Raw genomic sequence first — 25,578 nt, forward strand, 5'->3', positions numbered from 1 at the left:
CCATGAGGAGATTCCTTTTACTTACTGCAGGGTACAAGTGCATGGTAACAGGAAATTATCCTCATTTGACTGGTGGTATCTTGTAAGGCTCTATCTTTGGAGGTAGTTTTGTTCCTTTGTTATAAAGATACAAGTTAGGGGCTGGGAAGGTAGCTCAGTGGTAGAGTGCTTGCCTTGCATGCCTGAGGCCCTGGGTTCGATTCCTCAGCACCATATAAGCAAAAAGAAAAAAAGCCGGAAGTGGCGCTGTGGCTCAAGTGGTAGAACGCTAGCCTTGAGCTGAAGAGCTGAGGGACAGCGCCCAGGCCCACAGTTCAGGCCCCACGACCGACCCAAAAAAAAATAAATTAAAAAAAAAAGATACAAGTTATTGATTATCAGTTATCACTTGATATCCCAGGTGAGAGGCTCAGAGCAAAACAGACAGATATAAAAATGGAGGTATGGATATCAAGTTTCTATCCTAGTTTTGGTCAACTTATGGGTCCAAGTAATGACTCTGCTCTCTAGAAAAAGCAAATTGTAAATGACTATTATAGTGCTACCACCTACTTCTAAACAAGAGGGCCCATCTCTGCCTAAAGCCAGAACTGTTGAAGAGAAATCCCCAACAATCTAATTTTCCAATAAACTGAATTTTCCTAATATACTGAAAGTCTTGATAGTATGAAGTTACCCAGAATGAATTTTCTGTCAAGCTACAGAGATCTTAATGAGAAGGAATATATATCCCTGAGTTATTGTGAAACTTCAAAATAGGAGATCTAGTACAATGGATACTAAAAGATTAAAAAGTGGATTTCTTTGTGGAGAAATGTAGTAATCCATGGATCTATGGATAGATAGTGAAGAAGCTGAATAGAAGCTTCATGTTTATGTCAAGGGATTTTCCATCCCTTTCTTGAAGACTCTGATGTTCAATTATTGGATGGCCAATCTAAAAGTCTCAGCCTGGAAATTCTTATTTATGTTTCTATTTGAGGCTATATTTTTATGGACATTAGATAAAGCAGAATACAAGTACCTAACTATCCTCACCTCCTTTTGGGGTAGGCTTTTCTGCAGTGATGCAGCAGTAGATTCTATGCATAGCTCTAAGGTTCTTATGAAGAAAATTCATTTGACACATTTGATAATGTACCTCAAAACATCTATTAAAATATTTTGTTGTTGCTGTGACAAAACACCTGACATAATCAACTTATGCAGCAAAAAAGAAAAATGGAGAAATGAGAGATAAAACAAAGGTACAAGTACATAACCTAAAATTCTGAATTGTTGTTAGGGATGGGCAATAAACTCAGCTTCCCCAAACCACCAAAGCAAAAAGAAACAATAAAAAGCCAGCACAATCAGTACAAAAGCTAATGTTGTTGGAAATGAAAATGATAAAATCTTAAAAATGACTTTACCAGAAGCAGCCCCAGATTAGCTACTGGATTAAGTATCTGACCTGGCCTCACCACATGGGAGCCTTCCTCTGAGGACAGAACTCACCTTTGTCTGATGTACGGTGGTATACTTCAGAATGTATTTGTGGCTCACATCAGAGCCATAAGGCTTTTATTAGGGATCCATCTTCAACTTGGTCACTTGACAGGTCATATTTTCCCTAAGTTACTTCAGGAACACAGACTTTTCACAGAGCAATCAATTTTCACTGGACACCTGGACTTGCATACGGCTCATCGTAGGTCCTCTATGGGAATCACAAGGCACATTAGCACAGGAAAGATTGACATGAAAGAAGCAGAGTGGTCTCAAAGTCCCCAATGCATGCCAATTAAAAGACATCTGACACCTGAGCTGGGCAAGGTGAAATCCCAGTACACAGGAAGCAAAGGCAGGATGCTCACAGTTCAAAGTGGCTCAGATTGTAATCCTTAGCTACTGGGAACTGGAGGATTGTGGTTCTAGGCTAGACAGGGCAAAAAGGTCTGGCGACTTCCATCTCAACCAATAAAAAGCTGGGTGTGGTAGTATGTACCTGACATCCCAACTATCTGGGAAATGTAAAGAGGAGGATCATAGTTCAGGCTTACCCAGGCATAAATCTGAGACCCTATTTAAAAATAACTAAAACAAAATGGCTGGGTGGCATTGGGTACCCAGCACTTGTGTAGCAAATGCAATGACCTGAGTTCAAACCTCAGTAACACACACACACACACACACACACACACACACACACACACACACACACACACACACACACACACACACACACACACACACACACACACACACACACACACACACACACACAGACTATAGGTAAGTGTTTATTCATTGTCTCCAAAACTTATGACTGTATCTCTAGATGGCTTCTGGTTTCAGATTGTACCAGTCAACAGTTTGAGAGTGATTTCTCATCCATAAGAAAAGGTTTGGTCAACTAAAATGGGACTTTTCTTGGACCCATCACAGAATTGAGGTCACAGATCTAATTATTACCACTATATTTGGACAGACAGGTGCATCTAGTGATGGCCAAGTTCTGCCTACACAGAATGGAAGACAGGAGAGCCATTAGCTCATACAAACAGCTACACAGTTACTGAGAATCGCTGAAGGCAGTGAGAAATTCCTGGTTGCCTACTCCTACTCTTGCTCCTTCCAGTCTCTCCATCTGGTTTCAGGGGAAGAAAAACCGTCAAGAGGAATCAAGGCTTTAAGGAAACAGATTAGGGATGTTGCTATCAAGAAGACAGGAAAAGAAGAGGGATAGATTTATTCAGCTTGTGAAGGTCAAAGTGGAAGTACAACCCCAGCAAACTAAAAGGCTAAAACTTAGAGTGCACTGTCCTTACCTAATACCTGTACAAGCAGAGTTCCACCATGAAAAACAGTGGATTGTAGCTAGGGCAGCTGCAAGAATGAGTCTGAGAACCCCACCACAGCCAAGAGGGGAGCCAAAGAAATACACTAAAGCAATGTGGCGCCTGTGACAACCACAACTACAGCAAGTATTCCCACCCAGAATACACTAAAAGGTCCATTTACTGCAATTCCTATGTCCTAGCATGCCCATCTTCAACAAAAAATGACAAAGTATTCCAAATGCATGAAAAAAATACTCTGAAAGCACAAAGCAAGAATCAGAATGAGATTCAGATATGGCACTGTTATTAGAATTACCAGGTTAAAACATGTTAATGCCCGCAGTAGACAGACAACATGAAAGACAGGAGTAATTTAAAGAGAGATGGCAGTATTTAGAAGCCAAAGAAAATGCTAGAAATTATACTATTATAGAAGTAATGCTTTTGATTAGCACATCAGTAGTGCAAACATGACCCAAAATGTGTATGTGTTTGTAATGCAAAAGGTAAAAGAGAAGAATGAACATCCAAAAACTATGTGACAATTTTGAAAGGTATAACATATCCTATTAGAAAGTACAGTAACTGGCTCAGTGATAGAGGACCTTCCTAGCATGAGACAGAGAGAAAGTGAATGTATTTGAAGTAATAGTGAGTGGTGGGTGGCAACTTTGCAAAATTAATGACAAACGTCAAAATTACAGAACTAGACCAAAGCACTGCAAGAACAAAAAAAAAAAACTTGAAAAAAAATTCTGAAGCCAAAGCAAAAAAATATCATTAACTATGGAGGAACAAGGTTAAAACTTCAGCATGACTTTTCAAGAAACCATTTAAGAAGCAAGTGCAGTGAAACATTTAAACCACAGGAAGAAAATTCCTAGCAACCTACAATTTTTTTGCTCATGGAAGTTATCCATCAAAAGTGAAGGGAACTATTTTCTCAGACCTGAAGAAATTCATCACCAACCTGCTCTGCAGAACGTCTTCAAGCAGAATGCAAAGGAAATAGCTTAGAAACTTAAATCTACATCAAGTACAGCAGAGAATAAACATGACAAGCAAAATCTTCAATCTTTCTGATTATTTGACCTAAAACATAACTGTTTAAAGTAATAGCAGTTATAGTAAATTAGATTACAACATATGAGTAATCAGAATGAGTAACAGCAATGACACAAAGGACTTACAAAAGGGAAAAATTGGCAACACATTGGTGTAAGACATTTGTCCTATACTTTAAGATAGGCTTAGATTAGATATAAATGTATACTCTTACTTCTGGGGCAAACATTAAACTCTTTTGGTCATGCTAGGAATGAGTTTAGTACTGTGCATGTACAGTGCTCTACCATCAAGCAAGCTATATCCCCAACTCTTAGTTTCTTTCCTTTTCCTTTTAAAAAAAATTTTTTTTGCCAATTCTGGGACTTGAACTCAGGGCCTGGGCATTGTCCCTGAACCTCTCTGTGCTCAAGGCTAGCATTCTACCACTTGAGCCACAGTAACACTTCCAGCTTTTTCTGTTTATGTGGTACTGAGGACTCAAACCCATAGCTTCATGCATGCTAGGCAAGCACTCTACCACAAAGCCACATTCCCAGCCCTTGTTTCTGTTTTTTTTTTTTCCCTCCTTTGTTTCTGTTTTTTGAGATCAGATTTCATTGTTGCTCAGGCTGGCTTTGAACTCCTGGGTGGAGCGTCTGGAGTTAGCTGAGACTATAGACATATGTCACCATGTCCAGCTTAAAAAAATTTTTTTAAAGTATACCTGGCATACAAAAGTATAAAATAGAATCATGAAATACTCAAAACTAAAGGAAGTAGGGAATGGATGAGTGGAGAACAAATGTAACAAATAGAATGGCAAACACAGTTGGTAATTATTGAATTCACATTCTACTATTACTTTTAATTTGCAAGGTCCTTTTGATGACAGGATCACTTAATTTCTTAATTTATATGCTGAACCAAGAAACAAGTATCTTAAGGTGATATATTATACATAATATCAAAAGTTTTGAATTGTTCAAAGTAGTTTCCTGACCACTGAGAGAAAAAAGGATATCAAACAAAGGGATTCAAACAGCATATTATATTTCCTTGTTAATTCAAATCCTGGTTAATTTTTTGTACAATGGTGGTTAAATTAAGGCTGGCTGGTATTTTCATTTTTATAGTGTTTATCAAGATTATCAAATACTCATCAAACATGGTGGTCAATTTGGATAGAATGAAAAGATAGAATTGAGAAACTGGCAAAGTTATCTCATACCTCATGGTGTGAATTTTCTGCTAGGCAAGCCATAGTTGAATCATCTATTTAGTCTTACCACCAGAGTTGGTGGAAGATCTCTATTTCAGGTGGAGAAGGTAGGAAGCTTCACCATTTATCAACTGCATGTTTCTGGACAAGTTCTTTAATAGATCCAAGCCATTTTGGTTGCTTTTTTTTTCTGTAAAATGGGGATAAGAACTACACTGTGATTGTGAAAGGGTTACCAAGCTAATTTTGCGAAGTTTCTAACTTTTTAAATAAATAAAATGTGAGAGCTTGTCTAGGGATTTTGATTTCCTAACTAAGGGACAAAAGGCACACAAGCTTTATATAGGCAGTCAGCTTAACCTGCATTGAAATTCTCAGTGTGCTATATGTCCTTCCTGGTTTTGTACAGTGGAAGAGCCACCTATCAATTCAAGCATTCAGGGTTTTAGGCATGAGGGACCATCAGCAAAAGAATTTCCTACATATGTATAGTAGGTAAAATTATAACCATAAATTTTTATATAATCATTTCAACAACTTTGTTAGAAAAAAAAGATTCAATTTTTACAAATATGCCAGTTTTTCCACTTATTCAACTTATTTTTCCCTTTCAATACGTAACACCTGGTCAACAGTGAAGAGTTGCTAAATATGGTAAAGGAAGCTGGACACAAATATAAAATTTTTCTATGTTGCTCTTAGAATATATCAATATTCCTCTGTTAGATCCCCAAGTTTAAAACCCCATATAGGAATATTTTGTTTGCCTTAGATCTCTAGCCTCACAGTATACATCATTTAACAAAGACATATCTCTCTCTGTTAGTGACTTTTCTCCTTTCCCCACCCCCACTTTTTGAGACAGGGTCTGACTACCTAGAGCCTAGGCTGGCTTTGAACTCTCAAGTGCTGGGATTAATTGTATGCCACTGTGCATGGCCCTTCATCAAAGATGATGGCTTCTTTAATCATCATGTCTTTAGTTCTCTCATTAGAATTCTTTCCTATAAACCACTGACTATTGAATGTACTATCACTCACCTCAGATGTACTTTTGCTTTCTATCCAAACTGGAAAACTACCTTGGTTCCATGTATGGGGAAGGGGGGGTTGCGATTAGAGAGATTTCAAAATCACAGGTAAACAGTGGTTTACAGTTTGAATTTAGCCGAGATTCCTTTCATATACCAAAAACTACAATCTGTGAATGTACTGAAGACAAAAATCTCAAGGAAATAAGAACTAAAGCCCATGTTAAACAAACCCAATGAAGAAGTTCTGAAACTCAGTTTTCCATCTTGCTTCTATGACTTTATTCACGACGTCATGAAGAATGTGAACACATTACTAATGACAACCATTTATTTTCAGTATCATTTTTATTAAAAAGTGCATTTTGATTAATTTATGATCTAGATAAGCTGTAAGATATCAGTATACTCTCTGGAATAATAACTTTACAAAGATTTAAAACAAACAAAATTTTAAAAGCCTTTTTATTTCCTTCACCATTATTGTTTTACAATACAAATATCACCTTGTGAATACACAAAAAAACCCTACAGAAGATAATTCTGCTGCACATAAAATACAGAATGGATATTATATATATATGTATATCTATATACATATACATATACATATACATATATATATATATATATATATATATATATATATATACTTCTTCATTCTTAAAAAACTATTTTGTTCTCCACATTGGCAAGTATAGAGTAGAATACTTCCCCAAACATACATATGTTAGGAGTAAAACAGAGTTACATGCAGTTTCTGCACAAATATATTTTAAAGAAATGCATCTCTTTTTTTGTTGTTTACCAACAAAATGGTCATGAGACTAGGGATAAGTAATTTGTAGCTTTCAAGTTTTAGGTAAGTGATCATTTTCAAAACTCTCTTTAAAAAAGATATTCATGGCTGTTTTCATTGAGTAGTTAAAATTGAACTACCAAATAGACATAAAATAACTGAAATGGTACAAGTCATTGCTACCTACTCACAATATGTGAACAGGTTGTGACTCTAACTAACATCCCCATTCTTTAATTCAAAGCAATTTTAAAACTATAAGCAGTCTTCTGATTTAATTTAGCGATAAATGCAAAATTTAGTAGTGTATACATACATTTATATTTTCATGGAATACTTTATTTTAAATAAAAACATTTAAGATTGCCTACTGACCATACAATCAAGACAAGAAAGGCACTAGAAACATAGACAAATTTCTCTCCCAAGAAGCATTTTTAAATTTTTACTCTCTTCTCTCTATGTAAAAATCTTTAATTTGGTTTTCATAACATCATTTTGAAAAATAAAGTTAGGAAATACTTAGAAAATCACTTTATAACAGAATCTTTTTTTTGCACTTATTGACACACCGTCTCTGCTGATTTTACAAAACCCAAAGTAACTAAACCTCTCTCTGTCTGTCATTTTTATTTCAGTATCGGTGCAACAGGTAGAAAGATTTCAGAATCAAACCCCATTCAGGTACTTAGAAACCTTCATAGAGACATTTGCTAGAAAATGGCTTACAGCCCAATCTTTGGGGCAAGAGATACGAAAAGTATGTTTTCCCAAGAAAATAATACGCTTTATTTCCAGGTATGACTGGAAAGACCAGAACGTATGATATAAAAAGCTTACATTTATGCTGCTGTATCATATACAAAGGAACATGGTGGCTGTGAGTTTATGTAAATCCCAAACTTATGAACAGGAAATGTGTACAGTGCATGATAGGTTAGGTTTTCTTTATTGTTGTCCAACGCAGGTCCTTTGGAGAGAAAAAAAAGATCACAGTGCTGACCAGGTAACTCAATAGGTTAAGTCAAGTTAACTGTTGAAAGATAACAGGAAAAGGGAGGTGTTTATTTTATGGCATCTTCTCTCATGGAGTTCTTAGCACTTCACACAGTTCCTCCTTCCCCCACTTGTAGAGCTGTTATGTGTCGTTCACCAGCCGGCTATATTTAACTTGCCTACTGAGGTGGACTACTGGCCAGGGGAAGGGCCAATGGTAAGAGCGAGGTACAATTCCTTGGACATTCTTTTCAAAGTACTGAAATGGCCTGTACCACCACACCCTGGCCAGGAGGTTCATCTGGGAGGCTTCCTTTAGCACCTGAAGTAACAGAGAAACATATACCTTTGTTCATTTTAAGTGCAAATAGTCCCCATGTTAAATTCACAATGGATCTCAGTCCTATATCCACTCATATATCCCAGCTTTACCCTCAGATCACCATCCTGTACCAAATCACCATGATTCCTATATAACAACGAGAACTTGAGACTCATTCATCTCTATCAATAAGTAGCTCAGGTAGCCTTGTATTCACTCTCCTATGCCAAAAATGCAAAGACTATAGAATGTTAAATATTGAGCTGGGGAAGGGCTAAGCAATGGGTGGGCCCAGGCTTAGAAAATATTTTTCATGAATGAGAATATGTGCTTGTTTTCAAAGGGACCACTCTCTTGTATCATACAATATCAAGAATTTTTCAGCTTGATAGGAAGAGAATCAGTGTTTCAAGGCAACACAATCTTAGCTGACTGCCCTTAAAGAAGAAATCTTTTGTCTTCTCTGCCTCTTATCCCTGTCCAACCCAGAAATACCAAGCTAGGGACCACAGAAATTAAAATCAAATGGGAGAAACTCACTTGCTGATTGGCCATTGTGTGATACCACCAGAAGAGTCTTGTGGTGATGTAATACGCCACCACCACGTCCACAGTGTAGTGGTCATGCGCTAAGAGAATACAGAAAATCCCAACGACGCTAAGAAGCCAGCAAATCCAGTGGTACCACCAGAGTCGTCGAGGGGAATCTGAAAGGCAGAGAAATCTTCCATAGTCCCATTGTTAAAACAACACGAAGGCCACCTTGTGCATCTGCTACAGAACTTCTGAACCCAATCTCCTAAGGGAGGTTGCTTAATTTGTAACTGAGGTTAGAATGGAGATAATTTTTCTTTTTTCTTTTTTTATCAGGTTATGGGGCTTGAACTCAGAGCTTGAGCATTGTTCCTGAGCTTTCTATCACTTTGAGCCACAGCTCCACTTCCAGTTTTCTGGTGGTTAATTGGAGATAAGAGTCTCACAGACTTTCCTGCCTGGGCTGGCTTTGAACCACGATTCTCAGATCTCAGCTTCATAAGTAGCTGGGTTATAGGTGTGAGCCACCAGCACTGTAATGGAGAATTTTTTAAGTGATTTTACTAGTAACCCTAACCTATATTTGGCTATGATTTGATTCTCATAATCATAAATGCACTTTGAAAGACGAATCTAATCCAATAAAGACAATTTAATACATTATGCTCCATTTATAAAAAAACCTTCCATTATCATTTAAATTTCAAGCCAGGGATAGGTGGCTCACACCTATAATCCTAGCTACTTAGGAGGCTGAGATTTGAAGATTGCAGTTCAAAGTCAGTCTAGGCAGGAAAGACCAAGATGCTCTTATCTCCAATTAACCACCAGAAAACTGGCACTGTGGAAGAGTGCTAGCCATGTACTGAAGAGGTAAGGGACAGTGCCTAGGCCCAGAGTTCAAGGCCCATGACAAAAAAATAAATAAAAATAAAAAATAAATTACCTATTGTTCATTTGGGGTTAATACTCTATTCAAAATCAGAGACCTTTATATATGGACCATGAAATGACAACTGATATTTAAGTATCTGAATTGCATTATGTTCTGCAACTGTATGATCATTTGAAAACCTTTAACTTCTATTTCTCAAACACAAATAAAAGGGAAATTGAACACCTGGAAATTCTGCTCCAAATGTTGCCCCAAAGATAGGGCAGTATCACATAAATACTAGTCTGTACTTCATCTGGGGAGTCACCCAAGGGGATTCTCTATTAGTAAGGGCCTTTCTTTCTACCTTGCATTCTCAGTGGGTAGGAGTTCACAGAGGATCTGGACTTTCAGGCAAAGAGTTTGACTGGATTTACCCTCCCCACACTAGCTGAGGTTTCAGCTTTGACTGAATTCTCAAAAGGTCCAAGAATCAGTCAAACATTCAACACAAATTCACCATATACCAAGGACAGGTATTGTTCTTGGTACTTGGGTCAATGCATAAAGTCTAAAAAGGGCCATCCTCTAATGGGGAGATTACTTCTTAGAAAGGAAGAGAAATAACCAGTAAGTACTGTACTTGAAGGTGTTGAAGGCTATGAGAAATGAAAGTGAGCAGGATAAGAGGGATTGTAAGGAGAGGGAGTAAAGGGCAGTTTTGCAATTTTAAATAGAGCACTTAGAGTCATGATGTATTCCATCATTTTATTCTTATATCTTACCATTACAATAGCAGTTACCATTCATTTTCTGTGTAACTCAGTGTCTGTATATACCATGTATTTTAATTTTCATAATATTTTTCCCATTCCTGAAGTAAGAGATCATCATAAATTTGAGGAAACAAAGATATAGAGAGGTTAAAATTTTTTCCCAGGGTCACAGAGTAAGAAATGATAGCATGAGGGCTCAAAAGTAGCATTTTTGTGACCCACAGCTTCTGCATTTCCCAACATGTCACAGTGCCTTATTGTCAAGATGAAAAAGCCTTGATATCACTAAAAGATTCCAGGTATCGACCAGAAGAGATTAGTAAGCTCTTCCTCAGGGCTGCTGGCAAATGACCTCAGGCTTTTTTTTTTTTTTTTTGGGTGGGTTGTAGAGCTTGAACTCTTGGTCTGGGCGCTGTCCCTCATCTCTTCAGCTCAAGACAAGCACTCTACCACTTGAGCCACAGCACCACTTCTGCTTTTTTGGTGGTTTATTGGAGACAAGAGTTTCACAGACTTGGGCTGGGAAGGTGGCTCAGTGGTAGAGCGCATGCCTTGCATGCTCGAGGCCCTGGGTTCGATTCCTCAGCACCACATAAGCAAAAAAAAGAAAAAAAGAAAAAAGCCGGAAGTGGCGCTCTGGCTCAAGTGGTAGAGTGCTAGCCTTGAGCTGAAGAGCTGAGGGACAGCGCCCAGGCCCAGAGTTCAGGCCCCACGACCGGACCCAAAAAAAAAAAAAAGAGTTTCACAGACTTTCCTACTGGGGCTGGCTTTGAACTGCAATCCTCAGATCTCAGCCTCCTGAGTAGGTAGGATTATGGGCGTGAAACACTGGAGCTCAGTCTTATTTTTGTTTTAAACCCAGTTACATTTGGTTCAAGGACTAGATCATGCTAGAATTCACCATATTTGATAATGCACTAAAAAAATAGTAACAATACCCAGTCTCCCTTCTTTTAGTGTCCTCTGGTGCATCTTTTCCATGCCTTAGTTTTCAAAACCAAAGTTAGGCTTTCCCCAGTCCACCACTTCTCTCTTCTACCCCATAATCCCTCTCGTTTTGCATTATCTGTTGATTCTTCATTAATGTTTCTCAGGAGTCTCTGCCTTTTCCTCCACCATGGTGCCATCATGATAGTTTAAACTCCACTGTCTCTTGCTTTGATTATAGCAGCAGCCAATCACCTAACTTTCTTGGTCTCCAGTCTTGTCCTTCACTGGTTCATTCATGCAAACTGTTGTAAAGTGCTTTCTCCCTTAATGAAGGTCCAGTCACATGAACACTTGACATCCTGGTTCCAATCCCTGGAGAGACAGCCCATCTCCATCAGATAGAAGCTCTATTGAACCCTCTACCCTCTGTGTTCTGCTTTCTATTTACTCTATCCATTCTCATTTCTCATTATTTTCCTCAGTCTGAATGCCAACCAGATAACCTTCTAGATAGTGCCACAGTGCTCCCCATATACCTCCAGACTGCGCACCATCCTGATAAACCACAGCGGCCAAGTGTTATACTATTCATAGGAACTGCTTTGATAATGTTCACTTGCCTGCTCTTAACAGGAAAATATTAAGGATAACTGAATTTTATATAAGTAGAGAAATACTGGTTCCGTATAGTACTGAAATACCATTAGCAATGAAATTAGTGAGCCAAATCTCACACCTCAAAAACGATCATTCTTAAGTGCAAAAACATAATGGAAATGATACAGAAAAGTGGCAAAAAGGAAGGATGGAAAGATTTTAGTCACATATTAATAATTTTTTTTTGCCAGTCCTATGGCTTGCACTCAGGGCCTGGGCACTGCCCCTGAGCTTCTTTTGCTCAAGGTTAGCATTCTACCACTTGAGCCACAGCACCATTTCTGGTTTTTTCTATGTGGTACTGAGCAATCGAACCTAAAGCTTCATGCCTGCTAGGCAAGCACTGTACCACTAAGCCACATTCCCAGTCCTCATTTTCTTTTTAAGAGGGTTATGTGAAGCCAATTTAGCAAAAATGCTAGTAGATCTATCTATCTATCTATCTATCTATCTATCTATCTATCTATCTATCTATCTATCTATCTATCTATCTACCTACCTACCTACCTACCTACCTACCTACCTACCTATTATTCATCCATCCATCCATCTATCATCTCCAAGCAGTATAGAGGAATATCTATAGTATTTTGTTTCACATAAAGTATTTTAAATGTGTTCCTTAAAGGAAATTTCCCATTTAGTGTCTGCTTCACCCTGAGCCCCTGGCTTATGTGAGAGCAGAGACATCACCTGAACCATCACCATGCCCTCGGCGAGCACTCTGTCAAGTGCTTTAAAAAAGTGCTGCTGAGCCAGTATATGATCATCTTCTACTTTCTAGCCAGGCCTGAGGCTGGATTTCTGTTCCTTTGCAGGTCTATCACTGGTTCCTAACATGCCCTAGAAACTGCTTTCACCCAGCACTGCAGACAGTATCCAAGCAAAAGATACCCTCCTCACAGTCTGTAAGAAGCACTGTTGTATCCCTCCACACCATGACGTAACCTAACAGTGTGGGACATAAGCACTGTTAGGCCCATTTCCCAGGCATGGTGATGAGATGAGGCCTCCAGTAGCGACTGGAGGTTTCTGTAAACCATGGGAAACAGCAGGTGAGAAAATGAAGGCCGAGTTTGACTTACACTCTTTGATAAATAAGTAGGTGAGTGTCAGCATGACCGTGTGGCCACTGTACAGATAGTCCCCGCACATGTTGTGAGAGCCAGTGATAGATAAGCCTCCTCCAGCAATGAGTTTCATTATTCTCCGCACTTGGGCTTCCCAGTCCCCAAAAAGCTGGTGGGAAAGAAGAAAACAAGGCTTATTATTAACCTACATGAATGTTTGCTATTTGTGATTATTATTTATTACTCTTTATATCCAGAATAAGGCTTTGTTAACACACAAAATCCCCACCCATGAAAATTTTCCCCACTCAGTGTAACATTCCACTGTCAGCCCCTGGAAAAAATGTGGCCTGAGGGCTGAGTCATTTGACTGTGGTGCTATCCTTAGATGTTAGAACATTTTAATAGTAAACATCAGCAGATGTTTGCTCAAGTTTTCTTTTGCACACTTAAGAGATTCAACCCTGTCCTCGCAAAAGCGAGGTAAGTGCTCTACCACTAAGGAGCCACCAGTCCTAATCCCATTAAAAAAATTAAAAGTGATACTTATAGAGGAAGACTGACTTAATAATAACTGCCAATTTGGAAAAAGAAAGTTTAAATCTCTTATGAAAAATTAGACATGCGTTTTTGCCATTGTACTACCTTCACTAAGGAGGCTGGAGAATGGGGTGTTCATAGGCAGGAAAGGCACTCAGTAGGAGGTGCCTCAAGACTCCTGAAATTAAGCGAGTGCCACATGATGTTCCTCTTAACAAGAGCAGAACAAAGTATAAATTAATCTATCTGCCTGTGATGTAAGTTTGAGCTGATACATGGCTTAAAAACTCCTTCAATTTAACTTCTATTTGCTCTGTCAAATAAAATGTGTGATTGTTCTTTATGCTTCTTAGAACCCTGTTAAATTCTAGTTGACTAATTTAATCACCAGCATCCTTTTTCAAAATCTAACTGCTACCGTTACAGCTTTAAGAAAACACATTACACATGTTACATAAAAACACATTACAAAAAGAAAATCATGATTTCTAGTTAAGGACATCAGGCTGCAAAATACATCCAGAGAATATGAACTTCTCAGTTTAAAAGGATCCCTAGATACCCAGTACAATAGGAGAAAGGAGCTTTCTATCATATATCATTAGAATCAGGTTTATCGAAAGCAAATCTGAAAAAAATATCATCTCCAACTTAGAATTCCACTCCCGCCATATTACACCTAAGTATAAAGTACAAGATAAACTGAATTAGAAGGTATGTTCTAGAAAGCAAGTGAGTAAACAGAGAAAGGAATAAAGTTGTCTTTGTGTTGCTAATAAAGGGAGAGCTGAAGAGCTTTGCAGAGGTTATATATATGAGCTACAAAGTAGGAGCCCAACCACTCTGGAAAAACTGCTTCAAGGAATGAGACAAAAGAAATACTCAATGCTTCTATCTGAACCGACAACCACAGCTTGAGGCTGAGTAAAGACATAGAAAACCTCTAAAGAAAAGAAGCAAGGCAATTACCAACTCTACAGGAAACAAAATATTGCAGAGAAAAGAATAAATAATTATAGGAAATGACATGGTTTTGCTGTGAATAGCATTTACAGAACTGTACTAATGTAGGCCCTGAATATTGACCTAAATAGGGGACAGAGAACTATAAAGGAAAGACAGATAAGAAGTTGAAGCCGTAGAGACTGAAGTGGGAAGATCTCAAGTTTGAAGTCAGCCTGGGTTACAGCCTGGGTAAGATTTTGTCTCAAAAAAAACAAAATAAAGCAACAATAAAGCTAGGAATGGGATAAAAGACTCAGGACATTAATAAATCCTTACTTCCTGCAGCAGAAAGTCAACAACAGAAAAAGCCCACAATAAAATTTACAGGGTAACAATAAGCAATATATCCATGTCACTTACAATGTAGTAAACAATAAGATCCATAAAAGGAGTTGACAATATAGAGATAGGGTGGCAAACACCACAAGGTTCTATTGTGTAGAAGGAAGTAGAAAACTACAATAGGAATGACAATAGGGTCAGGTCAGGAGACCATTAATTCTCAATCACAAGTTTGAAAGGTCTGTTTTATTTTTTTTAATTGTGTGTCTACAGATACATGATAATTTTTTTCCTAAAGTTTCAAATTAAAATCTTGATCTAGTTCTGTCATCATAATGGATAATACATAGTAGAAAATTATGACCAAAAATCCTTTGGGTAGCTTTCAGATTATATATTTTTTTTCAGGTTATCCTTCTAGGGGTATGAAGGTATAGCCCAGTAATACAGCACTTGCCTGGCATACCTGAGGACCTGGGTTCAATCTCAAGACCTCAAACAAACAAATCAAATTATCCTTCTGAACGCTCTTGTGTTTTGAAAACTGTAAATTATATCCCCAAGGTAACAACACCCCATAATTTTCATCTCTTTGGGGAAAATTGTATTGAGTGCAAGAGAGAGAAACTATGAAATACACATGGCACTGGGGAAAACAGCACAAATACAGCGCAGCATTCCTTACAGGTGTCTTCAACCCCTGAGCTTTCTTTTAGGAATACCTTCCCATGCTCGCCATGTGTTTGCTAGGAGAAAGTCTCTTCCATCTCACTGGCTAATCAAAAAAGAGAACAGTTGTTTACAGCTACCCAACAAATCTAAATTATGTTTAAAGAGCAAAGTGCAAAACAAATTATAAAACAACTGCAGCAGAGACAATGTGATATCTTTGTCACATACATAGGACACAGAAAATCGAGTAAAATTAGACAAACTCAGGAAACAAATGTATCAAGTCTCATGGGATGTGCATGACAAAATAGAGGCAAAAACTCCATTAAACAAATATACATAAAAGTAACGTAACAGGAACTCATGTTTCCCCAGGTCAAGTTAGCAAAGCTTAAAAATAAAAAGAAAGCATCAATGACAAGAAATACAGTGGCCTTCCAAGTGAGGACAGTGGCTGGGAACAGTGGACCCAGCAGGAGAAACCTAGGGTTAGAATCACAGCTCTGCCAATGATTAGCTCTGTGAACCATCCTAAAGGCCTCCATTTCCTCATCTACCATTTGGATAGGATGTACTTAAAACCACTGGCAAAATCTTCAGGCTGGGAGGGGGGAACACCATCATGGTTTTTCTAGCAATTTAAGTACCATAACCTTATACTGTTGAATAACTATTTTGTAAATGTCCAATAAATCATTAAAAAATAAGCTTACAATGCTATATAGGAAGTTTAGATTATAAACATTTTCCTCTATTAAAAAGAAAAACAAAAAATATTTGGCAAAATTTTGTTTTCAAAAGCCTATACACAGATTTATTTACACAATGGAATTCTAGGCTTCCATCACGAAGAATGACATTGCCCCATTTGTAAGGAAATGGAAAGACTTGGGGAAAAATATATTAAGCCAGGTAAGCCAGACCCAAAGAAACATGGGTTGGATGATTTCTCTCATTTGTAATAATTAGATTGTGCCTATAAATCTGCAAGCCAATGCATAGTAAAAGACAAAAAATTACACTTGGACACCATTAAACAGGACTGTAATCATTCATACAGCGAGACCAAGGGAGGATATCCTTAGGAAAGGATCACAAGGGCCCAATAGCTATGTACATAAGAGCATATCAAATGCTTATCAAAATGAACTCCAACAAGTGGAGTTATTTTACTTTCTTCATTTTTTCTACTGTTTTTCCCTTTTGTCGCCATATTTGATTTCTGTATCATTTGTCTTGTATGTAAATTTACCTGATTTGGGGAGGGGAAAGAGAAGCACAGAAATGGTTGGGAAAGGGGTGAGCTAATTCAGCAATGATACTCACTAGAAGCTATGTTGGAAACAAGCTATGCAACTTGAAAAGGAGGAAGGGTTAGAGGGAAAAAAAACTGGGAGAAAATGAGAGAGGGTGTGACGCTGTTCAAAAAGACATGTACTCATTACCTGACTTACGTAACTGTAACCCCTCTGTACATCACCTTTATAATAAAAAAAAGGCTATACACAGGAAAAGTCTACAATTCTAAATGTCCCCAGAGTAGTAAAAAAAAAAAAAAGTGGGGGGGGGGGGAGGGGAGAATTCTCCTGGTTTGTCTCCGGGTGTCTTCCCTTCGTCTCCTTGGAAAAAGGAGATGCTGTCTTTGCAGCCAGTGTAGCCATGGGATTTGTGTTCCTCTGGAGTTTAGGCAGGAATGAGTGAAAAACAAAACAAAACAAAGGCAAAATGGGAAAATTAAGACTACATCTTTCATCCTTAGCATTCCAGTTTCCTTCCCCAGTCTGCCTGCTACCATCTGCCTTTATGCTGCTCCCTTTATTCTGCCCAGAGTATTCTGAGTGCATCCAGGGGAAAGAGAGGATGGAGTATGCTTACTGGCCCACTGAACTGGAGCTGGGGTCTCCCCAGGACTAGACTTCTGAAAATTGATGGCTGAAAGCAGGGATATGGGGAGACCACAGAGAAGACAAGGAAAATCTTGTATTTTTCCTAGTATGTGAAGTATAGTCCTTAAAATCATATTTATTTTCTTCAGTAAAAAAGAAAAATAGCGAAACAACTGTCTTCATATTGAATGAATTGCTAAGGGGCAAAGTGAACTGATCAAATCACTTTCCCAAACCAAAACCTAGAAACTGAGAGCTAGAGGAAGAGGGCAGGGCTTCTGATGAGCCACATCAAGTACACAGAGATACCGAGTGACTCTTTAGTTATTAAAAAGCAGGCTTCTCCAAGGATTTTTTTTTTCTGTCAGTTGTGGGGCTTGAATTCTAGGTCTGGGAGCTGTCCCTCAGCTCTTCAGCTCAAGGCAAGTGCTCTACCACTTGAGCCATATTGCTACTTCCAGTGTTCTGGTAGTTAATAGTAGATAAGAGTCTCATGGACTTTCTTGCCTGGGCTGGCTTTGAAACGCCATCCTCATATCTCAGCCTCCTGAGTAGTTAGGATTATAGGTATGAGCCACCAGCACCAGCTCCAATGATTTTTTTTTTTTTTTTGCCAGTCCTGAGGCCTGAACTCAGGGCCTGGGCACTGTCCCTAAGCTCCTTTTGCTCAAGGCTAGCACTCTACCACTTGAGCCACAGCACTTCTTCCAGCCTTTTTTGTTTATGTGGTACTAAGGAATCGAACAGAGGGCTTCATGCATGCTAGGCAAACACTCTACCACTAAGCCACATTCCCAGGATGTCTTTGAAGCCACATGTTTATTAGTGGTAGTCCTTTCCTCTCATTTAGTCCAGAGCTGGCCTAGGGATCTTGCCATTTCCGACTGCAGCAGGAGTGCTCACTGGTGGACTAGGCAAATAAAGCCCATCAAATGAAGCTGCACAAGCCACTGGCTTGTGTATAATGAATGAAAGGCTGAAAGTGAGTGTAAGGGATCAGAGATGCTATTTCAAGTAATCCTCCATACACGTGTTACTTCTCTGAAGACTGTCCAGTGAGATCAGTTATGAAGGTATAGTGTGAGTGAGGATTCTGACCCTCTGTAGGCCTAGGTGAGTACATGCGTTTTTGCCTTCATTTTTAACAACAAAAGTTTCAAGAGTAAAATAAATAATTTTAACAATAGAACAAAGCTTATATAGCATAAAGATATAAAGAATATACTTTTGTATGAATGTACAAGGTATTTATGTTTTCAGCTAAGGGTAATGACTAAAGAGTCAAAAACTTAGAAAGCTCATCAAGTAAACTCACAGTAAGCTGAGGTTGGTTTGTTATTACATTTTTTTTTTTTTTTGGTCAGTCATGGGGCTTGAACTCTCAGCTTGGGCGCTGTCCCTGCGCTCTTCAGCTCAAGGCAAGTGCTCTACTGCTTGAGCCATAGAGCCACTTCCGGTTTTCTAGTGGTTTATTGGAGATAAGAGTCTCAGGGACTTTCCTGACTACCTCATTTGCCTTCTCTCCCAGCCATGCTTCCTGAATCTTCTGTTCATTGTCAACAGCAAGAAAGAATGAAAGACTCTCTGGTGAGTTGCATTTTATTTCTCATTTTGTATTACATTCCATTTTATGAACTTAAAGGTGTCCAAGATTTAAAAACAGAAAAACAGATCCAGCTTCAGGAACATGTTCATAAATCACATAAAGATGGCTATTAGGTTTAGCATATTATAAAATCTGACATTCTCTCTATATTAAGTGCAGATTTGTTTAAGCTTGTTTCTAGTTTTTCTGATGTGAGAAAAAGTAGTCACACCGTTACATGATTCAATTACTCAGAGGAGGTAACATCTCATGGAAGATGAAGGTTCCCTAGCAACTTGTCAGAGGGGAGGGGAGGGAGGGAGAGGGGGGAAGAAAGAAAGAAGGGGAGAGAGAGAGAGAGAGAGAGAGAGAGAGAGAGAGAGAGAGAGAGAGAGAGAGAGAGAGAGAGAGAGAAAGAAAGAGAGAAAGAAAGAAAGAAAGAAAGAAAGAAAGAAAGAAAGAAAGAAAGAAAGAAAGAAAGAAAGAAAGAGAAAGAAAGGAAGAAAGGAAGAAAGGAAGGATAAAGCAATAATACCTTGTTTGTATAGAGCTTCCACTTTTTAACAGACTTTTAAAAAGGGAGAAAATGGGAGAGAAGAAAATGGGAAGAAAGAAAGGGAGAGAAAAAAAACGTGTTACAAAAATAAACAGGAGTGAAAGATTTAAAGAAAATGAGAGATGTGGGATGGAAACATTACTGGAAATTATGTGCAAAAAATGGAGGAAACAAAAAACAAAACCAAAATACACTGACAAGAAACTGTGAGGCAAGCAGAAAATTATCTAAAACCAAGCACTGAACTGCATGTGAAAAAGCCAAGGGAGAGTGGGAAGTCCTGAGTTCAAGCCCCAGTACCAACACAGATGAGTAAAATAGACACTGATAACTTATCATCCGTATAAGTTCAGCAGTACTTCCTTAGTATTAGGGTAGAGAAACCAGTCACACTCTTAAGTCAAATCTTGTAAAGGCTGGAGGGAGCTTAACAGATGATCAAAATGTGTTAGCGAGGGGCACAGTGAGGCCTCTAGCTAATAGCTAGAAAAGGTTATAAATCCCAAAGAACAGCACCTTCTCCCATATAAAGTAGGACTTGAGCCAGAAAATGGACACTAGGCTGGTGATTACTGCATCCTAGATCCTCAGCAAGTTCAAGAAGAAACCTTATCTCAGTGAGACAAGCTGAAAGTTCCAGAATAGGTGAAGTATTTCTGCTATCTGCTGTGATAACATGTATGATAACAATCAGCCACTGGTGCTGTGAAACAAGACCCCTGTGCAAATATGGGTTGTGTTGGGGCTGAAGTAAAAGTCAACTATTTCACTCATGTGGAAACTCCTTGTCAGGTTAATGTATCTGCCAGCTCAGTGCCCTGGTGTAGTGTTATCTTTCTCTTTTCAATGCTTTTCAAGTTCAGGGTCACTGTGGAAACCACAAAGCACACCAATATGCATTTCACATTAATGTTTAGTCATTATTTTCAACTACCTCATCAAAACAGTGTAAGGCACTTCTTTTTTTTTTTTTTTTTTTTTTTTTAGGAGGCACTTCTTTTCTTGCATGAGAATTAGGCTGGGTGTGTATTTGAAAACTAGGGTACAAGTTTTTTATTTTTAAGAGTTTACTGAAACCATAGATACTTACCTATGGGAGAGAGTATGTTCAAAGTAAACCATATACATGTAATAAAATAGCATAAGGAAATCCATTAAAAACAACATCAAAGAATTCTGAATTGCTTTTACTCTTAAAGAAAAAAAAAACTGAATCCTAAACAGTTGTAACAAAATGAGAGGTTGTTTGGGGGATAAAATACATGCTCCTTGTGGGGAGAGGGGGAGGGGGAAAACGGTTAGGGAAACACGGGCTAATCAAGGTAATCTTGACTTTTGGTAGCCACCCAGAAACTCCTAATCCAGGAACTAAACACACCTACTTCCCTTACCACAGTTCTCTGAGGCTTATCAATGTTGAAGAGCCTGCTCTTTATCCTATGCCCACCATCTCGTGATATTCATCTCAAGCTGTTACATTTTGTGAGGACACTGCTGTCAATCAAATGAATAAACAATAAGCCTGATTTTCATAATTGGTACTGAATATTTGCTGGAACATTATTCTTACAAGCTGTGAAAGCTAAGCAATGGTATTAAGGAAGATTAAGTCTGGCAATAGGAGGATTACAGTAATGGTGGAAAAACTGCATGACTAGACTATTCAGAAAAGCCTTTTTTAAAGCTGAACTTCCTTTAAAAGTTTAGTGGTGACCGAGAACACCAACAGACATGGCTTCAATGTTGCCCCAAATCAGGAAATATCCAGTTTGAAATATCCAGTTCTAGAAAGACTACATTTTCTACATCCTGTTTCTGGATCTTTCTTCCATACTTAAAGAGTTTTCATTAACAATTACAAAATGTCATGTCAAAGCAAGCTTTACAATGTCGGTGTGGGGGGGGGGGGGAGGGGGGTATGATTGGGTGGGGGGGAGGGGGGAGGCTGGGAAGGGAGGTGAAGGGTAAACAAAGGAGGAGGCTGCAATGCTTGGTGAGAAATGTATGCATTGTCCTGCCAATGTAATTGTAACCCCTCTGTACAGTATGTTCTCAAATAAAATAAAATAAAATTTAAATTAAAAAAAAGAGTTTTCATTAACAATCTAGAAGATGATAAACCATAAATATTTATTTTCTAGCCTCATTTTAACCTTAACTTTACACCTACATTTCTAACTATCCTTGCACTCCCTATATTTAATTCAAAAATCACTAAATTCCCTTTCCCCGCTGCCTTATAATTATCCCAATGGTAAAACCCAATCACTGAAATGTCTCCCTTCTCTCTGTATACTCTACATTAACTCGCTACCAAATTATATTCATGTGATTTTATAAACTGTATTCAAATCGGTCCCTTCCTGTCCATGAATAGAACTTGAGACCCTTGTATCATTTTAAAACTTTATTACATAAAGTACAAATTTGAACCTGGCAAATTTTATCATGTTTTCCACAAAGACTGGAACTATATCTTCCTTGCTCATTCCTTATACTCTGGCACCTAAACACAGTAGGTATTTAATGAAAATTGTTAAGTCGGCTCTCACTGGCTAAAATCTAGAAATTGAAGCGTGACAATACTAGTAAGTCTTATTTCTGTACAGCACTTGATGATGACAGATCCCTTATATATTGTCTCTACTCACCTACTATGCCTTGAGTTAGATCTGCTTTGCCAGTTCAGTAGCAAAAAATCTAGGAAGTTAAATGGCCACCCAAAATACCTGCTACATAGTTTGTAAATGTGAGCAAGGCTATTTTAATCCTGACTTCAGTGATCTTCCAGTACTAGGTAAGTTTGGGTGTCTGGAGGGGTGGTAAATTTCCTCTGTGTACTATGAGTGAGAGAGAAGTTGATGGAGATTTGGCAATGATGATGGTTCAGTATCAAGTAGAACATTGAACCCAGTAATTTTTAATCAGTTTCCTCAGCACAGGTATGTTTCTAAAATAAGCACAGCTAGTCTTCAAGATCTCTCATGTTACCCTTCCTTCCCTTTAGACACAAGTCTACAGGACCATATTCTAGCCTTTGACTGAACACTAAAACTCAATCTACCATCCAGGGATATTATCAAGCTTTCAAAATATTTCCAAACTCTTTTGTCTGGTTTCAGAAATCTTCCTGTTGTCCCAATAAGTGTTCTTGTTGAAAAAAAAAAAAAAGTTAAAACTGAGTAATGGAGTCTTAGAGACGACTTTCTATTCTGAGGACATATGGAAAAGAGAGGAACAAGTTCACTGACACCACAAAGAAGCAGTCAGATAAATCGAAATGGGCATGCAGGCTCTATAGGCCCAGGGATCTACAAGTCATCAGTGCCAGGATAGAGAAGGAGAAGTGATCTAAATTTAGACGTAAGAAACAGAAAAAAATGAAGATTAGGGGAGGGATACAGTTGGGAAGGATGAGGGATGAGAAAGGGTAATACTAAGTCCGATGCACTGAATTTAAAAAATACTTCATTGAATGGCAACTCCTTTGAAAAACTACTTAAAGATGATAAAAATATAACTGAAAATGGAACAAACAAAAGTAAGGATATTGGATCCTAAGGAATATAAACTAACTTTTTAAAAAGGTGTTTTATGACAACCAGGATAATCTGTGAACTAATAACTGCCAATATCAAAGAACTGCCATTGTTTTGGGGTTTTATTTTTTTTGAAAACCAATAGTATCATGGCTATACAATAAAATGCCAATTATTTTCAGAAGACAAAATGACATTGTCTGAGATTGGTTTTTAAAACACATTAAAAAGAGAAAAAAGAAAGAAAAAGAAGAGAGAGATGGATCAAATTTGTGTGTTTTTAATTTCATTTCATTGTAAAGATGCTGTATAGAGGGAATACAGTTAATGAGTTAAGTTAATGAGTACATTTTTTGCCAAGAATTGTTACTCCCTCCTCTGTTGTTCTCCCACTATCCCTTCCCTTTCCCACCTCCCTCACCCCTCCCCACCCTCCGAAGTTATAAAGTTCCTTTCCACTATACTGTCTTGTGGGTATCATTGTTGCAATGGGTCATCCTGTGTCCTTGTTTCAGCATTTTGTTATTCCCGTTCCCCTCCCCAAATTGGACAAATGTATATATAAGATGCAAGGTACCACTATCAAATACAGTGACAACAGGAGATATACCATAGGGAGAACATATAAAGAAAACAAAACTATCTGTGTGTGTGTGTGTGTGAAAGAGAGGGAGAGAGAGCCATGGGACTTGAACTCAGAGCATTGTGCTTTCACACAGCTTTCTTGCTCAAAACTGGTATTCTACCATTACAGTCATACTTCTAATCTCATATTTTTGCTAGCTAAGTCTTCTGCACTTTTCTACCTGGACTGGCTTTGGACTGTGACTCTCTAGATCTTATTCTTGTGAGTAGTTAAGAGTAAAAGCATGAGCCACTGGCATCTGATAGCAAATCTTGATACTTTCTGCAAAGGTATACTAGTATTTTACCCCTCATGATTATTTTCAGATTTTTATTTCCACAAGACTTCTAGGGATTCCATGGTGATAGTTGGGACTTACAGCCATACAATAAGTAAAAGACATGTTTTATTTGGTCTTTATACATAGTTCCTGCTGTCTCTGGCTCTATCAGGAAAACTCACAAGGTTTTCTTAGCCACAGGATCGATCGCAATAAGATACACTGATGGCTCACACCCACCATAAGTTTAACCAGATTGCCAGTGGCTGGAGCTGTAGTAGTCTTCAGAAAAATACAAGGCCAAGAAGCAATGAGGAGGAAGCGCTGCACATCATGACCCCATCATGACCCCCTTAATGATAGATTCATCCTCTCCATGTGCTTGTTCAGAACCTGCATCTACCTACACATGTGTAGCACATACACACACACTTTGAAGGAGTTCAACTACATTAACCTGAAGCTCTTAACCATCTTACTATGACAACATGCTGCTCATCAAGCCAGTCTCCCAGCAAGAGTCCACATCAACTTTCAATGATAACAAGACATTTCTTATACTCTGGGAACTGTGACATACACAAGTTCTGGAAGCTTTCTTGGAGGACCAAAAAACATGAGGCTGGCTTCTTGAGAAGGACAGACGAAACAGTAAGAGGTCAAGTACAGGCAGCACTGGTGGCTCACGCCTGTAATCCTAGCTACTCAGGAAGCTGAGATCTGAGGATTGTGGTTCAAAGCCAGCTGGGGCAGACCAATCCATGAGTCTCTTCTCTCCAATTAACAAAAAGCCAGAAATGGAGCTGTGGCTCAAGTGGTAGAGCACCAGCTTTGAGTGAAAAAGCCAAGCAAGAGCAGCATGAGGTCTTGAGTGCAAGCCCCAGTACAATTGAAAAAATACATAAACAAATAAGACGAGTGCAGGGAAGAACTGCCAATAGAGAAGAGTAGAATGTTGGGAGGCTTTTATTCTTTCAAGCAGTTCCTCCAGAGTTCAGGAAGCAGTATACAGCAAGCATGCAGAAAGTTAAGGAAGAAAGTAACTACCTCTGTACACACATGGTGAGTCTTAGAAGGAACAGGTACCACAGAGCACAAATAAACCAGAGGCATTCAGACTTCATGTGATAAAGATGTAGTTTTACAAGTCCAGAGGCAATTTTCCAGCCCCTCTTTTCCAATACCTTTCTCTAAGAAGCCATCTCTAAGGAGGCACAAAGGACCAATTCCTGCCCCTGCCCCGCTATCACATCACACAGGTATAATGCAAATATGAATTTAAACATGGGACTGTACTTTATATTTTCTTATTACATTAATGAGCTTTAATGTATATAAACATTTTAAAGATTAAATCTTCTGAGATTTCATCATATCCCAATTAATTCCACAACTAGAGAAGGCAGTAGACATAAGGTCACACCTCCCTCTAGAGAATAGTACTCTTATTGGAATTGGTGGAGGAGTGTCAGGGACAGGAACACTTGTCTGTTACTTTACCCTGATATACAGATTAACAGAGAGAAGAAGA

General features: G+C 38.4%; 1 protein-coding gene across 15 annotated transcripts in view; it reads right to left on the reverse strand.

The window, feature by feature from the left end:
• Window positions 1-7,683: 7,683 nt before the first annotated feature.
• The window catches only part of Sgms1 (sphingomyelin synthase 1), a 263,136-nt gene continuing 245,241 nt past the window's right edge, over window positions 7,684-25,578 (reverse strand). For all 15 annotated transcript variants that reach the window (XM_070021110.1, XM_070021109.1, XM_070021115.1 and 12 more), the window contains 3 exons: window positions 13,093-13,246; window positions 8,777-8,943; window positions 7,684-8,236 (listed from right to left, as the gene is read on the reverse strand). In XM_070021110.1, coding sequence (XP_069877211.1) covers window positions 8,057-8,236; window positions 8,777-8,943; window positions 13,093-13,246 — 501 coding nt within the window. In that variant the 3' untranslated portion in view covers window positions 7,684-8,056. The remainder of the gene's footprint in view (window positions 8,237-8,776; window positions 8,944-13,092; window positions 13,247-25,578) is intronic.

This window comes from Dipodomys merriami, unplaced genomic scaffold (assembly GCF_024711535.1).
Source record: "Dipodomys merriami isolate MVZ:Mamm:240054 unplaced genomic scaffold, mDipMer1.0.p SCAF_14, whole genome shotgun sequence".
Classification (NCBI taxonomy): domain Eukaryota; kingdom Metazoa; phylum Chordata; class Mammalia; order Rodentia; family Heteromyidae; genus Dipodomys; species Dipodomys merriami.